Raw genomic sequence first — 19147 nt, 5'->3', positions numbered from 1 at the left:
AATAATGACTTGTGTACACACAGTGAGCCCAGCACATGTATGCAAGCACACACACACAGACACACACACACACACACACACACACACACAAAGAGGCAGGCATACACACACACATACACAACTCTCATTATAGCACACTCTGCTTAGTAGTGACAAGGACGCTGGTCACGTCCGTGATGCGTGGAATGGAGGCATTGCGATGTGCAATAAATGGTGTGTGTGTGTGCATGTACACCCATCGGTCAATAACTCATTAGTTTGCCTGCTTTGATGTAGCAGTGTGTAAATGTTTTTAACTGTATTTGAAGATACTCTTATGGGTTCCCTGGGGTGTCTAAGTGTGTGTGCAGAGGAGTGTGTGCATGTGTGTGCTTGCACTCCTGACAACAGTCAGGGTGGATGTCACAGTGATCCCCTTCAGGTTGAGCAGCAAGTGTTTCTGTCATGTTGTCTTTCATGCCAGCTTGGATTTGGGCTCCAATCTGCTCCTAAGTGTCCTTCACTGAAACACTATTGATTACCCCACACGCTGTCCAACACTGAACATAAATACTGCTGCTGGGAAACACACACACAAACACACACACTCGCTGATAAACAGAAGCCCCCGCACAAAGGGGAGGGTCGGAGCATCTGAACAGGCAAAACTGGGAGGTGGAGGAGATTAAGGAGTTTGGTAATATCTAAATATTCACATGAATAGTGTATAAAAGAACATTTCCAATAAACAAACATGCGCCTGCAACCATTTTTTGGTTTTGGAACAATGAAATCAGCAGCGTTGCCTTCAGTGCATTCAGTAAACTGTAGAGGATGAGAATGTAGATTTGTTCATTATTGATGCCGAGAGGGTTTTAACGGTGGCTACTTGGTGTAAAGTCGTTTGATGTATGTACAGCAGCATGATATCTTTCATCCGTGACATGAAGCGTGTCCGTAAATGTGAATATTTGCATCTGTGCGCATGCATTAGGAAGCACGTCAGGTCAGATGTTGACGTCTGCGTGCAATTATGCTTTTCTGCTCGTGCATGGCCTCAACACGTGTGTGCCTGCTGGGCTCACATTTGTGTTTGTTTTTGTACTTAAAAGACAGTGTGTTCCAGTGTAGAGTCTGACTGAAATGGGATTTTTGAGACCAATTTTAGAGGCGAAATATTGAATGAAAATAGAGCTTTTCTGCGTGGATTGTGCTCTGATATGACTCAGCAGAGGTAGTCAGAAGAGTGCTGTCTTGACCCATTAACTTTATTAAAGAATGTTTAACAGCGTTATATATTGTACAACCCGCTCTGCTGGACAAAGTTTGTGATTACGACACCATTTCTTAAACACCTCAAGCATTGTTTTCTGCATTAAATGTTCTCAGAGTTTTCATATCTGTGTATATAGGAACACAAAAATGCCAATATCTATCTAATATATATCGGTTTTGCTCTCAGTGTGATGCATTTTTGACAGAACTGTACAACAGACACAATGATGAATATCTGTGAAGTTTCTGTATACCAACAAGAGTTTGTTTTATTCCACAGATTTATATCCGGAGGCCCAGATTGATTTGAAGTGTAGTGAATGTGGCTTGTGCTTGTGTGTGTACGTACATCTTGTGCCAGAATATAAGTTGCATCCTTTTTATCAATGCATGAATCACCTGCACTCCACGCCAAGCAGCCAATCAACTACATTTAAACACTGATGAAACCATTCTTTGTTCCCATACAGATAAATTGAACTCTGAATGCTTTCTTCTCCACCTCCCCATCTCTTCTGTATTCTATTGTTCCTGTCCACCCGCTCCCACTGGCAATGCATAACTGAATGGCAATGGAGGAAACGTCTTTCTTAATGAGGGTTTGAATTCGAGTATGGCGAGCGCGTCGTTTCCGGGTGTCTCGACAGCTCGTATTGTTGTGGTTTCTCTCCAGGGGCATGGGATGAAGAGGAAAGTGAATGAATGTGGAGAGCGTGCAGAGCCATTACGGCTCTGTGTGTCATTAATCAGTAGCTGATGAGAGGCAGTTTGAGGGAGAGATGGGGCCTATTACCGCTATGGCACACTCAGGACTCCATGCGAGGCTCTTTTTTTTTTTTCAGGCTGCTTCCTTTTGCGGTCAACAATTCAGCAGGTACAAACACAGTAAACAACACTTGAAAGGAAATCATTATGCCAACAACAACAAAAACACAACAAATTCTGCACGTGGATCATTAGTTTTATATGTTATCAAGCTGAAAGAGTGGGACCTTTTTTAACTTTTTTTTTGTGCCACATGTACTTTTTGTCTTTGATTTGCTTCCCTCCTACACATCGACTACTTCTCCACCCTCCAGTTTAAATCTTTTATTCTCTCAGTTCTATGTTCTTTCCTATATGTTCGACACTTTCTTCCCTGCCTCACCATCTCTGTCTGTTCCTCTGTGCGTTGTTTCCTTTCTGGCAGTGTGTGTGAGGAACTTTGTAGGAGGGCGACATGAAGAGCACTCTCATGTGAGTCGGCGAGAGTTGAGAAGAAGGAACGAACTGACTCTCCTCGCTTTATAGGAACGAGGATCGGTAGCCAAGTCCTCTACGTTATTTTTTCCCTTTCTCATTATATCTAACATTTGTGCTCAGCAGGCTGCTGAATGGATTGCAGTACACGGAGGCCATTACAGTGTAGCATTCCGGCTGTAGGGGAGAAATCTAAGAGGATAGCCGGGTTTGAGGTGGTGTGTGTGGCTGAGTGGTGGGTAATGAGGTGAGAGTCCCTTCTAGCCAGAGGTTAGCAGTGGTTAGGAGGGCAGGTAAACATACCAGCTGCTCCTGACTGCCTGGCCTCAAGGCCGCAGTGACACTGGTGGAGGAGGAGAGTGTGGTGTGGGGGTGAGGAGAGGAGAGGAGGAAAAGCAGGGCGAGAAGATGGATGGGGAGCCTTAAGGCATCGTGAGGTAAAATAGGTGGCTGGATATTCTAAGATTGCAACATATACTGTGAATTACAGTATTTCCTCTGGGTATGGGGGTCAGCTGCTGATTACCTCATTATTCCCTTCTATAATCTGTAACCTGATCTAAGAGATGACCAGAATAACCTTTGAGGTTTACATGCAAACACATATCTGTGTTAGACTGTAATGTAGGACACCTGCTGCGGTTTGAAAAGCCCTTTGAAATCCTCACTTGCACTCTTACGGGAACAGTTTGACATTTTGGAAAAATATGCTTATTCGCTTTCTCGCCGAGACTTAGAAGAGGAGATCAAACAGATTTCAAGTCTATACACGGAAGTATGGAGCTATAGAGCCAAGATGTGATTAGCTTATCTTATCATAAAGGAGCAAGGAGGGGAACTGGCTCTCACCAACCTCAAAGAGAACCATCTGAAGCTCAATAATGAACAAATTCTGTCTTTTTTTTTTGGTCTAATCTGTGCAATAACACTAATGTAAAAATAACATTTAGTGGTTTGATGAGGAGTCACCCAGCCAGGTGAACTGATTTTCCAGGGTCGTAACAACAGGTGCTGCACAAAGGTGGTCGGAGGACAACAAATCAAGAGATAACAGCATCGCGTAACTTACAATACAATAATAACTTACAATAAAACTGTTGTTTTTACATTTCTGTGTATGCACAGGTTAAACAAATGTGAGTCTCATTGTGGCAATCTTGAAGATCTGTTTCATTCTCTTTGGCGGCACCAATGGTGATAAGAAACAATTGCAAGTCTGCTTTTGGGTCTCACATTATTTGCAGTGCATACAGAGATGGGGAAAAGAATAATATGTTGCTTCACACATAAGTGAGTTGAAGAGTGAGTCTGTTGCATTAGCTCCGCCTACCCTCAAATCAGCCTTTCATCAGGGTCAAAGGCTCTATCTACTGCAATAGATGGTGACTTACATTTGTTTGAATTAAAATCTTTGAAAACATTTTTTTAAACTTTTGCGCACACACACACACACACACACACACACACACACACACACACACACACACACACACACACACACACACACACACACACACAAGCAGTATTGATCTTTTCATTTCTCTCAAGCAGAAAGTGAATAAATAATGTTTTTTTAAATGTTGAGCTACTCCTTTTGCTCCTTTTACTGCCCGGTTTTTGTAGAGCTCAAGGGGGAAAGAAAAATCAATTTATGATTGATTTGCTTCAATGGAATCGTATGATTATTCTGTGTTATTTGCTTTTCAAAATTCTGTTTTATTATTCCAAGTTAATTGCAATTAAAATTAATCAAGTTAATTATTGACTCTACATGAAAATTTGGAGAAAAGTTTTCATGAAAAAGAAATATGCTTTAATTAATGAGATAGTCAGGTCATTAATTCAGAAAAACAAAATCATGTCTTTTTCTGAAGTGAATGCATTACGCTCCTGTACATAACCGTGTAACACAGTTAATTTCATTGGGCAACAGTTTGTTTTGTGATGTAAGCATAAATTTTACATATCATAATATACCGTAGGCTTTCAAAAGTATCTACCTTACTGCAACATTTTACAATCATTCCTGATGTAAGCAAACCTTTTAAATTGTTTACATTAAGATTGCGCCATTTATTTGTATTCATAGAGGTAATCTTCTGTGTCAGAGCATTGAAATATGAATAAAATATAAGTTGTGTTAGTATCATGACAATTATTCTGAGTTATCATAGAATTTATACTTTAGTACATTTGTACAAGAAACCGTATGGTATATATACATGTAGCATTTGAATATCACCACTTTGATTTTGAGACTGTGGTGTAGTGTAACATAATTAGCTTAATGTGTTTGGTATTTAAAAGTGCTAAAATGGCTTTAGACATTTAATGTGCTTCCATGGTTGCGACTACAATGTGACCTGTGCTTTTCAAGCACTTGTTACTCTTCAGTTAAGTATCAGCTTGCTGTTTCCCCGCTCTACCTGTTACCTCCCACCCTTCTCTCTCTGTGTGAGTGTGCGTGAGAGAGAGAGAGAAAGAACGGAGGAGAACCAGAGTGCTGCTTGTAGTACAACAGATCATTCATGTCCTGAGTGGACAGCTACATTTGGCTAATGCAACCCCGCTTTCTCCGCTGGCTGCAGCAGACCACCTCGGTGCCAGTGCAAAGTGGACTGTAAATATTGACAGGCAGACAGCAAGAGGCGAACGGCGACCTTGTCAGAAAGGGAGAGAGAGAAAGAAAGAGAGGGAGAGATGCAGGGGAGGGGATGATGGAGGCATGGAGAGAGATGCAGAGAGAGAGGGAGAGAGTGAGTTCCTGCCTTCTCCCAAGGCAACTGAGTGTGCTTTGATGCACTGTGGCAGGGAACACACTGTCTCCCCAGAGAGGGAGAGGGAGAGCAGCGTCACACACACACACACCATACAGAGTTTTCACATTACCACCACACAGCTTTATAAAATGTCACAACGCACACACACACACTGGCAGTATGTACACCCAGACGCAGTGTCAGTGACATGAATTTAATCTGCAGACAGTTGAAATGCACAAGGTTGAGCTCTAGAATCACAGTAGATTAGAAATGACCAGCATCACTGATTTTCCCAAACAAAATAACCCTGGCAACAGCATCTCTCTCACACAAACACACAGACACACAGACACATGCACATGCACAGATGCACACAAAATTCAGTCAGCGTTTCAGTGCTTTCCGTCCTCTCGGAGCCGCTCAGCTGGTCGTGTTGTCCGGACGAGCACAATCAATTTGACATGATTTGTTTTGTGCTGAAATGAATTATAATGGCATCATGAGTGCGGCTGAATAGTAAATGACATAGATGGCGACGGTGATTGTGGTAGCGGGTGTAGCAGGTCTTCAACTGCCATAAAATTAATGTCAGAGGTAGCTGCAGCACTCAACTCTGTAGCACTTGCATTGATTGTGAATAATTTAAGTGTGAGTGTGTGTTCCGGCCTGCAGCTCATGTACGAAGCCTGTCACTGCAGCCACAAGCTTTTTTACTGAGCAAGTCTGTTTTACTCAGTTTTTGCTCAGTCCTCCCCCCTCTTCTTCTTCTTCTTCTTCTTACTCCATTCTCTGCAGTTATCTGTATGGTTGATTATTAGCTTACTGTATCACCAGAGAGTTAGGCAGGTGTACGCACAGCTCAACCTGATTGAATGCGGCAATAGATGGATAGGGTGTGTGTTTTACCAAGTTAACCTCCAAATCTAAAGGCTAGAAGCCCTCTTTTCTCTTACTGAGCAATGAGATTACATGTACTGTTCTTTATCTTAATCTCTTTCAGAGGCCATCAATTCGTTCGGTCCTAATCTCATCTCCAGGCACTCTGCTGCGACCGTGGTAGCCTTGTGTTTTTCCATCCCAGGCGGTTCTGTACTGTAGCTTGCGTCTCAGTTGAGTTCAAAAGGCTCGGATTTCAGCTGCAACCGGTTTGTCTCGTTAAATTCAAACTTTGCACTAAGGGCAAACCTTTGTAGAAACTTAAGTTTCTGCTGACATCCTTGGAAACAACAAAGAAAAACTTGCTGATATTTAAAGGGAATACCAAATCAAAAAAAAAAAATGTTTGCGCCTTCAAAGACATTAATGGTGGTGCAGTGATCAAACACTGTGGATTTATATAATTAAATAGACATTTCTCACTTTACTAAAAAGCATACTGCAGAGTGACTTAAAAGATGTGTGGGTGGAAAAGAGGGGAAGATGACACACAGCAAAATTTGCAAGTGGGACAATTCCACAGCCATAGACGTGTCTATAAATAATGAACATAGTCACCGTGAGGTGCAGCTGTGGCTCAGATGGTAGAGCGCTCGCCCCCCGGAGGGTCGATGGTTTGATGGCCGTCTACATGTCGTCGTATTCCTTGGGCATGATGCTGAACCCCAAATTGATATTCCCAACTGATGTGTGAGCGGGTGGCTTCTTGTATGCTAGCCTCGGCCACCAGGGCAGGAGTGTGTGTGAGAATGGGTGAAGGTTTCAAATGTCGCTATGTTGGTTTTTTGCCACCATGTAAAGGATCATGTAAAGATCATAAGGATTAAGTTTTCAGCCAAGTACTTAAAAAGTTTTTTAGTACAACAAAACACTGAACAATAATTTTTAGGCCACAAAAATGTTACAATTAACTTTCATGACTTGAAAACTTCAAACATCCATTCTGCTCTAAATGAGATCGTAAGTTACAGGATAAAGATCATGCTGAAATTAAGAAGAATTGAAACTAAAGTTTGAGACCAAAAACTAATTAGGAAAATGTTTAGTGAGGTAATAAATCAAGAGGGAAGTACAGTCATTTTCTCATAGACTTCTATACAATCTGTCTTATTTTTGCAACCAGTGGAGTCGCCCCCAGCAGCCACTTCTGCATTGGCTTCAGCTTTTCAGGCTCGGATGTTGCTTCTTGGAGGAAACTTGCTTCCACATGGAGGAAGCTACGTCCCACTGAGCCAACAGGTCGCCTCAGGCTTTGGATATTTTGATCAACGGTCCCTCAAAAGTCAAGCTAATCCATTCAGGATGAGTTTGATCATCAGCTACAGTAGGATTGTTTTCCAGCGACCAGTGGTCTGCTAATCTCTTAAGCCAAGACCAACCACATGTAGATATTTCTACAATTGATCCACATCTGGAAGAGATGAACATTTCTGATTTTATGGTTGGCTGGTAGGTACCCGGTGTAGGGAAAACTTGTGTGTGTGCCTGTGTGTGCACAGATTTGTGGAAGAGGTCAGGGAGGGTAATAAAAACAGGCTTATCTCTACTCGTTAGGCACAGGAGATAAGAGATGCAGAGGGAGACGCTGCAGATTTGTGCTGTCGTATTACCGGTCCAAACAAGCGAATCCCAAATTACACCGTCGATGGAGCGGGATGACAGGAAAGAGGGATGATCTGAGTGAAGGAGGGAGGGATGGATGGAAGGAGACTGGTGGTGGGGTGGGCTGGGGAGGGATAAATGCAGTAAAAGCCGGGCCTGTGCAGGGATGCTGTGGATAGGCCAGCATGTTAACCTTAATCCCTTCAGGGAGAAGCGTCAACACACAGGAAGAGAGAACACAGGATTGAGTGGAAAAGAGAGGGATGTGAGATCTTTGTCTTCCAGCTCTCTCCTTCATCCCCTCAGTGTGTGATCAGCCAGTTGCAGGCAGCAGCCGGGAAATCCCTCCGTACTTATCTGAAGCCAGCGTCTTAATCACAGCCTCCATCTCACTTGGCTCTTCCTGCTCCCTCGCCCTCTTTCCCTCTTTTGATTCCTCTCTTCTCACCTCCTCTCTGCTGCAATGTCACTCACCCGAACTCCACTGTTTGGACCCCGTCATCTCGACTTGACTCATCTCTCAACGAATACTCTTTCTCTGAGTACTCTCTTCTCTTTCAGCTTTCCTGACAGTGACTCATACGCGCTAAGTTTTTCGAGCAGTGCTGATCTGTCTCCCGAATATTTTTTCACTCCCTCTAAAAGTATTTTGAGACCGAAATGAAGTGAATAAAGGTGAAAACTGAAGAACTCTCGCCAGCCGGCGGCCGATATTCTGCCATGCACCCTAAAGCTCCAGAGATTCTCGTGGTATTTTCAACTTGCTGAAGTAGGTTTGCGGTAATTTCAGACAGTTTCAGCCAACCATTCAGGCTCATCTCCTCTTCCTGCACTCCCACTCCATCCTCCCCCTCCTCCGTGCCCCATGGGAGAGTGGAGGTCTATGGTTGACTGGCTCGGCCAGGCAGGAAAGGGTGAGCAATGGAGGGCTCACATATAGGAAGAGATAGATGTGTATCTGACTGTATGGTCTCTGCATTGATCGGCTGACAGAAATGGATCTGACCTTTTAACTGTGTTTGAACTGCGGACCATCCCCTCATTCACAGTAAAGATTGTGATTAGATTGCAGACAGAAAAGCTTTCTGTAATAGATTTGGTGGGGGGCTTTTTTTTCTATTTTTTTATGTTTAAACATCTATGTGGATATCTTTTTGTGTATGCATGTGATGGTTGTCTGGAAAGGAAAAGCAGCAGGGCAAAGGGCACGCTGCAGACCAGTGTGTTTGTGTAAAATATGTCAGACTGAGTGATGAGGATACAGCAGAGGATGCCAGCTGCTTCTTAATAGAATGTCTTGTGTGCGCGTACATGAGTGTGTATTTTTTTGTTTGCACGGGTCCCTGGCCTTAATGGTCTTTATATATGTGTGCGTTAGTGCTGGTGTGGTTGTGTGTCCTTGGCAAAGAGCTGCAGGGATTTCAACAGACGAACAGTACATACACACACACACGCACACGCACACAAACACACACTCTCTCTCTCTCTGTCTGGGATGTTTCATTAGTGCAAGACATGGCTGGTGTCCAGGGCCAACACAGAGGGCACGCTCTGGAGTCAAGTCATTCACACACAGGCTCCGCACCTCAATCCTTAAAAATTGGCCTCCTTTCCCCGCAGCTCTCTCTTCTCTATCAGAGGTTATCGGAGAGGAAAGAACCGCTTTCTACCTGAAACCTGCTGAGTGAAAATGACTTTGGTTAGATAATGACGCTTGTGAGATAAGGCAAGAGGGGGGGAGGGGAGAATGAGGGGGGGTGACGGCCTCCCATAGAGTTTTTAAAAAATCCTGGGAGCCAAAATGGAGGAGGGAGTGGTGTGATGATAAACAGACACGGCACTGGAATGAGGAGGCAGTTACACAAAAACACTCGACAGACCAAGCAGGTATGAGGCTGAGACTGAACTTGGCCTGGAGCCGGCCAGTGCTTTGGTTTTAAAGCGACACAGCACCACCATGTGGCAGATGGTTGACACTACATGTATTGTGTTTGTGTGATTAAATTTGATGGGTTTAATGCTAAATTTCGGTTGCAACAATTGGAAATCAAATAGAGTCTGAATGCCTGTTAATGCTTCACACCCTGTCAGTCTTGATTGTATCAAGGCACCTTGGACTTTTATTTTTCTGTGTTTTTTTTGAGCAAATCATCCCTCCATGCCCATTAAATTAACTTAATAGAAAACACTCCCTGCTCACACCCACCGTGACTTTGAAAATGCCACAGTAAAATGTTCTCCACACGCCTCCATGACAGTCCTTGTAAAAAAAATCTGACTAATTATTTAGTATTATCCATTTTAAAGTTCACAGTCTTTGTTCTTTTATAACCAGAGGTCTGCGTTTTATGGGTGAGCTGAAGCAAAAGTATGTTTTACAAGCTCATGGTTAGACATTTTTAAGATTCAGACTGTTGCATGAATAATTAGTTTTCATTTCCTGCAGCCACAGCCTGAATTTCCTCCCTAGAATAAAGCTGCTTGTCCTCTCCTCTCTTTATTACAGAGGGGTAAGGAACTATCAATAACATTTTTGCAGTAAATCTAGAGTTACAGTTAATATTAGAACTTGGTATTTTAGAGATACTGTTTATTGTTAGAACGGACTGAGCTCGGAGAGTTGTATCACTAAACTCTAACACACAACAGGTCATCCAACACAAACAGCCACATAGTAGTTTGTTCCTACTTTATAATGAACAATGCACTGGTACAGGATTGGATATCGAGTGGATGCTTGCTCAAAACAATTCAGTCCATGTATATCTATACAGTCATGGAAAAAAAATATTAGACCACCATTGTTTTCTTCAATTTCTTGTTCATTTAAATGCCTGGTACAACTAAAGGTACATTTGTTTGGACAAATATAATGATAACAACAAAAATAGCTCATAAGAGTTTAATTTAAGAGCTGATATCTTGACATTTTCCATGTTTTTCTTGAAAATGATTTTGGTTATTATCAAGAAAACCATGGAAAATAACTAGATAGCGGCTCTTAAAGTTTTATGAGCTATTTGTTTGTTTATTTTTTATTTGTTTATTGTACCGGGCATTAAAATGAACAAGACATTGAAGAAAACAATGGTCTGATATTTATTTCATGACTCTATATGTATGTGTTACATTTTGTCTTACCAAGTTAGGAAAAAGATGTTCCATCTTGGTTTTGCTTTACACTTTCATTAGAATTACAAGCATGACCCCACTCACCTCCACCCAGTGAGTCATACAGCTTATTAATGAATCACTGCCACAGATCGATACCAAAGTTCAGCTATCGGTAGAGACATAGGGACTGAAAAAGTTTGATCGGTGCATCACCCACAGGAGCATTTCCTCCATGAACAGACTTTTATTTGGTCACTCTTTATACCTATTATAATTACAATGGCCACTAGAGGTTGCAGCTTAATGATAAACTTAAATATGAGTCGTAATAATCTGGTTGAACAAACCTATGGGAGCTTTTTAGAGGGCAGGAGAACTAATAGTGCAGCCTTCAAGAGGAGAAAAATGTTGGTAATATAATAATATAAGGCTAATCAATATCCCAGAAAATATCCACTCCCATCACAGTAGCAGAAACCTCTCAATCACCTATATTCTTATATAAAACTCCACTTTGCAGTACAATCTTTATCATATTTTCATGCATTTTTGGGTTGAGTCAACTAAATGTGCATTATATAATTCACAATATATGAAAAACTCACAAAAATACTGCCTGTTGTGCATTATTCGTGATTTAAATCTAGTTTATACAGAGCATGTCTTACTGACAAAGCAGCAGTGCTTCTTAAAATCCTTTGAAGGTACTTAGGGGAAGACTATAATTAATTTTTGTTTTGAATCTTGAGAATGAAACACGTAAGATTTAAATGAAACATATGATTTCACTCCATGTATGAGCGCTGTGGCAGTTTGTGTCCCTCCAGAAGCAGAAAACTACTTTAGATGCAATGAGGGCACCACATGTTGGTTAAGCGCTGGGGGAAAAAAACAATGGAAAACTTATTTGTACCCCACAGAATAAATCCAAACAACATAATTAACTCAGCTCACCCCATCAAAAGAAGATTTTCTGTTTATTATATCCGGGGAAATCCTCTCGTTTCATCGTCGGAGTTGGAAAGCTCGTTGACTATTGTTGTGACGCTGCAGATTAAGGTGCACACTGTGCTTTTGATATTGAAGGTTCAGATCCACTTTGTTGTTTTTTAAATGTCATGCCTTTTTATTTTGTCATTCCCGTGTTTTCACTTTCAAAATAAATGTTTATGAAGTCCATTGTGTAGATGGTCCACAGAAACCTCCAAATACAGGCTATGAAAATAAAAAAAGCATAAAAGAGAAAGGTAAACTAAAGCTAGAGAACCTCCCAGGTACAGCAAGGGGCAGGCGCTGGGTAATGAGTAATAGAGTGAGTAGTAGAGAAAGAGATGATTATTGGGACACTTTTGTTCATGCAAAATAATGAAAATTATTTTTAGGACATTCAAAGAAGTCTATTGTTGGAGTGGAGTTGTAATTAGTCGACTAACAGCATTCAATCATGACCCTTCCAATTACTAGGACCAGGGTTTGTTCTCATCAAATGAGCTTCAGATCCTCTCTGCCCTTTAACGCCCCCTCATTAGCATAATCCCCTGGGATTTCGGGTGGATAATGAGCCGGGTTGCACCTTCAGTAAACACACAGTGTGTGTGTGTGCGTGCGCTGTGTGGTTGTGTGTGTGTGTCGGTTCATGTTCGGTGTGGTCATGGTTCATTAGTGGAACCTCTGCATGATTCCTCTGGTTCATCTTAATCACCCATGTGACTCGACGCTCTAATCAAGACCCTTTCTGTTCTTCACCAGCGCGCGCGCGCGCGCACACACACACACACACACACACACACACACACACACACACACACACACACACATATACTCATCTGAGTCTTTTTTATAAGGCCACCCTGAGTAACGGGTCTGACAGTGTGGAGTAAGTTCACTTAGCTTACATGCTGTCTTGCACTATATGACTTCTCATTAACGTTTGTTGAATCACTGTTCCCCAACATGGGGGGCAAGGCCTTCACAGGGGGTCACAAGAAAAATCTAAGGTAGTAAGATGATTAACAAAATAGAAAAGATGACGAAACATAGCTCTGTTTCACAGAAATGTCTTTAACTAACTTTCTCTAACTTCTTTTCATCTAACTCTGCACCAGAAAGTGAATATGCATGTTTCCCCAAATGCCCTTTAATTGTTGCTTTTCTTGTAAAATAGTTTTATCTGTTGTGGTTTAAATAATAATAATAAACTTTTCTTTTCTTTTTTTGCACCTTTAAAAAAACAACTTTACAAAGTACTTTGACAGACAAAGCAGAGGAAACGCAGAAAGGCAAACAAAGCAAGAGAAAGTGAAGTTGAAATTAAAGCAAGAAAACAAAAGCCATAAAAAAATATAGAGAAGACAAATGAAAAAAATTATAAGCATGTCAATAAAAATATATACAAAAAAATGAATAAACGATCACTAGAGGAGCTGCTCACAATTTATTGACATATATACAACAAGTGTTAAGAGGCTCAGAGGAGTTTTATTTTGAAGGTTCATAATGCCAGAAGGTATTAAACCATTGTGTTAAATAATACATAAAAAATAAAGCTGTGTTCTGGGATGAACTTCAGCAGTGTCCTCCAGTGACCACTTCGGCTCTTGTCTAATGGTGTTTTCTCTCTTTTTCTCACTGTTCCAGGCACTCGCCTTCCGATGAAAGGAGCCACTACAGGCAGCATCATAGGAGCCATTATTGGAGTCATATTACTCTTGGCCATCATTGGAACCGGCATAGCGATGTACCGCAAACACCGTAACAACAAGCTCAATGGAGAGTGAGTATCTGTTGGCGTGACGACAGTTCACTTAGGTTCACTTCACTTTTGTTTTTCATGTCTGGGTGTTTGTTCGGTGTGTTATCCTCAAATTGGGCCATTAGATGAAATGCCACGTTACATGTCTCATCCTTTTGTGACTCACTAGACAGCTGTGTGTGTGTTTCTGTTTCAGTGGTCCCCCCAAGTACAAGCCCCCTCCCCCTAAGAAGACCAACAGCTCCGCCAGCAGAGTGAGTCACCGTCGACAAATGCCTGTCAGGACAGCAGAATCATTATTAGCTACACTACTGTGTTAGGTTGTAATGCACGTAGCGGAGTTAACAGATTCAATCATTCCTCTTGAAATATTCTGTCTGATGTTTGTCCCCAGCAGCCAAACACAAGTCATGCCCCGGTGGCCGAGGATAGACCTCTGCAGGATCAATACTACAGTACCCAGAGCGCCGAGCCAGTCACCGTAAGGGAACATGTTGTTTTAAAATACAGATGAGACGTACACTCTGATTACTGTGACTCAAATGTACATCATTCACTATGTAGAGATGCACACAGTTATTGTACCTTCACCAATGTGGTATCTGGGGTTGTTTCCAGTTTTTATTCATCAATAACATCCTCTTCAGTACTGCTGGATCCATCATTTATTGCAATTTGTACATCAAATCCTTGGCTCACTGCAAAAAAATTGGTAACACAGGAAGAGAAAACAGCTTGAAATATACTGTCATGTAATTCTTAGCAAAATATGAAATGTCGACATCAGATCTTATGCAGTGTTTAATTAACACTTAAATGCTTGTTTTAGTGTCAAACAACACTTTTTGCAACACTATTTTGAGATTTTTCAACGGCTGAGTGTTGACAAGGTTCATTAAAACTCAACATCAAACTAACCAAATCTTTAAGTTCTTACCTCCACCAAGGAGAGAAGGTGTGTGTGTGTGTGTGTGTGTGTGTGTGTGTGTGTGTCTGTGTGTGTGTCTGTGTGTGTGTCTGTGTGTGTGTCTGTGTGTGTCTGTGTCTGTGTGTGTCTGTGTGTCTGTGTGTGTGTCTGTGTGTGTCTGTGTGTGTCTGTGTGTCTGTGTCTGCAGGATTACAGAAAAAACGCTTTCCTGATTTTTATGAAACTTGGTGGAAGGGTGTAGTACGGGCCAACAAAGAATTAAATATAATTAGATCTAAATCACGGGGCAGATACACAAATGAACTATATATAAATGTTTAACTTTTGTTAACTTTGTGAGGGCATTTGTGCTGCATTCAAGTGGCTTTAGAATAATTGGAAAAATTTGCTCCAGATCATATTTCATGGCTCACGTGATTTGTTTCCTTTGCTCCTCATTGTCATGCAAATACTGGAAACTGCTTGTTTAAAGCTACATTAAATAGTCTGCAGCCTTTTATTTTGGGGAGCTCTCTAAAAGCCTGTACGAGATTTACTCTTGCCTGGCTGCCCATTACAGTCCAGTGTAGCATCAAAATTATTTTAAGCTGTTATTTTTAGGAAGAGAATATTGCATTAAACATATTGAGCAATAAATACAAATTGGATGAAATAAAAATCAAATACAACTTCCATACTTGGGAAATGGGACCATCCAAAGAGCAGATAAATGCACCATTGGCCCTGGCGGGTGTCTGCACTCTCTATGGTCAATTTGTGAATAAATGGATAGATTAAGTCATTTCATTTCACTCTTTCAATATCCAGTCCCCTAGAATAAAAATAGGCGAACTGTGGATGAGCTGCAATCGCATTGTTTCACAGAAGAGTATCTCAGATCTGCCCGATATTCAAACTGAATGGCCTTTTAGTGAATCAGAGGTCTGGAAACAGGCTAATCTCAGACACCACTGACTGGAGTCTGATAAAACTTTGGGTAATGGTGTGTGTCACTGCACAGCTGCGGTTAGAAATACACTGATTAGCTTGAGGACACAGTTTGAGGAGGACACAATAAATAATAGACCTCTTATTAGATTTGGCCAGATAGTGGGGACACAGTGGGTCTCACTACTAGGTTTTTTTCCCTTTGTTTTACAAAATTGTATTCATCAGGCCCAGATGTTAAACAATTTCAAGTATTCATGTACTGATACAGTACCAAACAAAGTCAAATCATCAGAAGTAGATACAGTCATAAAAAAAAATATTCGATAAACCGTGTTTTCTCTAATATCTTGTTCATTTTAATGCCTGGTACAACTGAAAGTACATTTGTTTTGACAAATATAATGATAACAACAAAAATAGCTCATAAGAGTTTAATTTAAGACCTGATATCTGGACATTTTTCATGGTTTTCTTGTTACTAACCAAAACCATTATCAAGAAAACCATGGGAAATGGCTAAATATCAGCTTTTAAATTAAACTCTTGTGAGCTATTTTTTGTTGTTATCGTTATATTTGTCCAAAAAAATGTGCCTTTAGTTGTAGCAGGCATTAAAATGAACAGGAAATGAATTGTTGTTCCATGACTGTACATCTTGACCTTTAAAATATGGACCGAAAACTGCTGAATCATCTTCTAGCCTTTCATAAACTGATTAAAGAAACCTTGAATGTGTGCAGCAGAAGCTTTTGAAAGAGAAGCTATTTGGATGAGATTTCAGTTTTCTGTTATTAAGACAAGTAGACAAATAGGAAAACTGTAATTCGTTGACCCAGATAGAAATGTCATCATGTATAAAGGATGACACGATTACTGTTTTCTTGTTGCTGCCAGGATCTGGACACCTACCATGACGAAGAAGATTATGGCCAAGATGAGAGGGAGCATTATCACTCTGCTGCCCCGTCTGGCTGGGATGATCCTGGAAACAATGAGGTCCCGCCTCCTTACATGCGCACAGACAGCGACCCCCAGGACCACCATCAGGGCCCCAATGTCAACCGCGGAGAGAGCTTTGTGTCGCCCGCCATGTTTGTGTGAGAAGACACAGAGGAGGCGTGTGCGCTCGTGTGTAAATATCTGTGCGTGTGTGAGTGAGTAAGTGAGTGTGTGACTGGGTGAGTGAACACTTCTGCAGGCTTACATGAGAGAAAGTGAGAGAGATCTGTGAATGAAAAGTGTGAGGACTTGTGAATGTGAATTTTATGCTTAGCTATGAATTTTCAAGTCTGTGCTGCAAAAAGACACACTTCTGATTTGCAATTCTGTCAAAGAATATTTATCCGTGGTCAGGTTACCAGAGCTATGAAATATTCGGGGTTTAGTTGTGTGTCGCTCCTTTTTTTATAATTTGATCATTGTTAAACCCTAATCAGCTTGAGCCAGCAAGATTTTAAATGTTGCTAATGTACTATTATGCACAACTGTTTCATACAGCTACAAGGATTAAGGGACTATTATTGTCAAACTGTAGATAAATCAAAGACCACATTCCAGATGTTAAAGTACACTGTGCATTGCAAGAGCATGAGCATGTTTCAACACTGAACTGTCTTGCGTTTTTGAATGTGGAGCTCTAACACTCACATATGGTTAGCAGCAGCACAATGTGTGGGTATTACATGTTGCCTCTGTCTGGTCCTATCTGTCTGCTGTTGTTGGCTTACAAACCCAGCTGGCATGGAGTCGGTGTAAAGCAGACGCCCTGTGGAGAAGCTATTAGCTGCAGTTAATCGGGCAGCACCGAGACGAGACTCGCAGACCGTGATGACATCGGGGTGTAAACTGCAACGAGGGAGGTTAACTGCTGCAGAGATACTTTATTTGTGTAAATGTTTGATTTGAATAGTTTTGCTCATGTTTTCTGCACCTGCCATCCATGTGAAAACTCTCAGTTCATCTCAGGTGGAAGGGAATATTACTTTCTAGTGACTGATGAAACTTGATTGGCCTGTAGCCTTTTTACTGTAACATTTGATTGTTTTGTTTTTTTTACTTCCTTTAAGCCATAGTAGAACACTTCTGAGTTGCTCAAACAGTGGGCAGCAATAATGTTTATTTTACGGGGTATCTGTTACTTTCAAACACTGACAAGTTTTGTGCCTATTTTTATTTTATTTTTCACTTTGTGTTCCAGCATGCTCGGATGGATTAGGATAAATCTGGATTATGTCCATGAAATCTGTTGCAATTCATCTCTGTAGTGGAGGATTAAATAGTTCTTGATGGAGAATAAACAGGGTTGTGAAACGGAGCCTGCTAGTATACTGATATGTCCGTCCATTATCGGGGGCCATCGGTTCAACAAGTCAGTTATACTTAGCTGGGTTTTTTTCACTCAATCATAAATTCAAAGGTGTCTCTATGTATGTTAGTGCCAACAGGTTTATTTTTTATCAAATAGCCTTTTGAGAAATGTGATTTATTTTCGCTTTTACTATATATGATGTTGATTTTAATCTATTTCATTCTTCATGAATTATATTTTAAAAGTCTGTTGATTCAATAAACATTTGAATTGTGATCCTGGTTAAATCAATTAATTTGAGTTTTTCATTTCTTTTATTATTTGCCAGTGGTGGAATATAACTTAACGTTTATTGGAGTACTGTACTGAAGTACAACTTTCAGGTACTTGTACTTTACTTGAGTATTAATTTAATGCTTTTTTATACTCCTAATTCTACAACCACAATCTGAAAAAGTTTAGATGTTGTCTGAAATGTAGATAAAACAATGTAATAACTTGCTATTCCCTTGTGACATATATTCAATTGGGGGAAAATGCAACTTTATTTGATGCATATTGTGCTTTTTACTTACTTTGCAGCTTCAGGTAATCAACACAACATATAGAAGAACAAATGCATTATGATATAATATCATGTATTATAGTATGCAGTATATCAATATTTAAATCAGTCCCACCTTTACCAGCTGCAACTTTAAAGTGATTAACCCATTTATGCATTATTTATTATATTCCAGATGTGTAGTTAATCATTCTAAATATTGAATATTTCTAAAAGGCAAGATGTATATCCAAAAAAAAAAGGCCCAGCCTACAAATTGTATTCTAAAGACTTAAGACAAAAAAATTGTCTGTTTGGTACAGATCCTCTAAAAATTATATGAAAATAATGATGCAAAAATGACAAATCCCTCTAATATTGTGAATTATGGGCACTAAAAAAACGCAGTCACATAGGTTTTTCAAATGATTCAGCTCTCTAATAAGTACCTTAACTTTTGGTATTTTTTATACAAATACTTTTGTACTTTTACTTAAGTATAATTATTGAAGGACTTTTAGTTGTGACAGACACTGTAGTATTGCTTCTTTTCCTAAATTCTTCCAGTACTGTTTTTTGCAGCTGAAAATTTTTTTCACCTCAGTTGTAATACCACCTTTTCACCACGTGGTAGCACTATGGACTGAAATTATAAGTCGATTTAGTACAACAGAGAGTCAAATCCATGGCCACTACATGTTAACATCTGGTTCATAATATGTTGGGAAATAAGAGTGCTTTAGTCAGTATTATCACTTCACTACATTTACCATTAAAT

The 19147-nt window shown here is 40.5% G+C and overlaps 1 protein-coding gene across 2 annotated transcripts in view; it reads left to right on the top strand.

Moving 5' to 3' along the window:
• LOC131975904 (nectin-2-like) overlaps positions 1-18116 on the top strand; it is an 85315-nt gene extending 67199 nt beyond the window's left edge. Inside the window, exons 7-10 of one of the 2 annotated variants that reach the window (XM_059338721.1) lie at positions 13545-13680; positions 13856-13913; positions 14057-14140; positions 16412-18116. In XM_059338721.1, the coding sequence (XP_059194704.1) occupies positions 13545-13680; positions 13856-13913; positions 14057-14140; positions 16412-16618 (485 nt within the window). In that variant the 3' untranslated portion in view covers positions 16619-18116. Of the gene's footprint in view, positions 1-13544; positions 13681-13855; positions 13914-14053; positions 14141-16411 lie in introns of both variants that reach the window. The other variant, XM_059338720.1, reaches the window with a different exon arrangement.
• Positions 18117-19147: the final 1031 nt, after the last annotated feature.

Source organism: Centropristis striata, chromosome 8, assembly GCF_030273125.1.
Source record: "Centropristis striata isolate RG_2023a ecotype Rhode Island chromosome 8, C.striata_1.0, whole genome shotgun sequence".
In the NCBI taxonomy this organism is placed as follows: domain Eukaryota; kingdom Metazoa; phylum Chordata; class Actinopteri; order Perciformes; family Serranidae; genus Centropristis; species Centropristis striata.
This window is presented reverse-complemented; position numbering and strand designations above follow the sequence as displayed.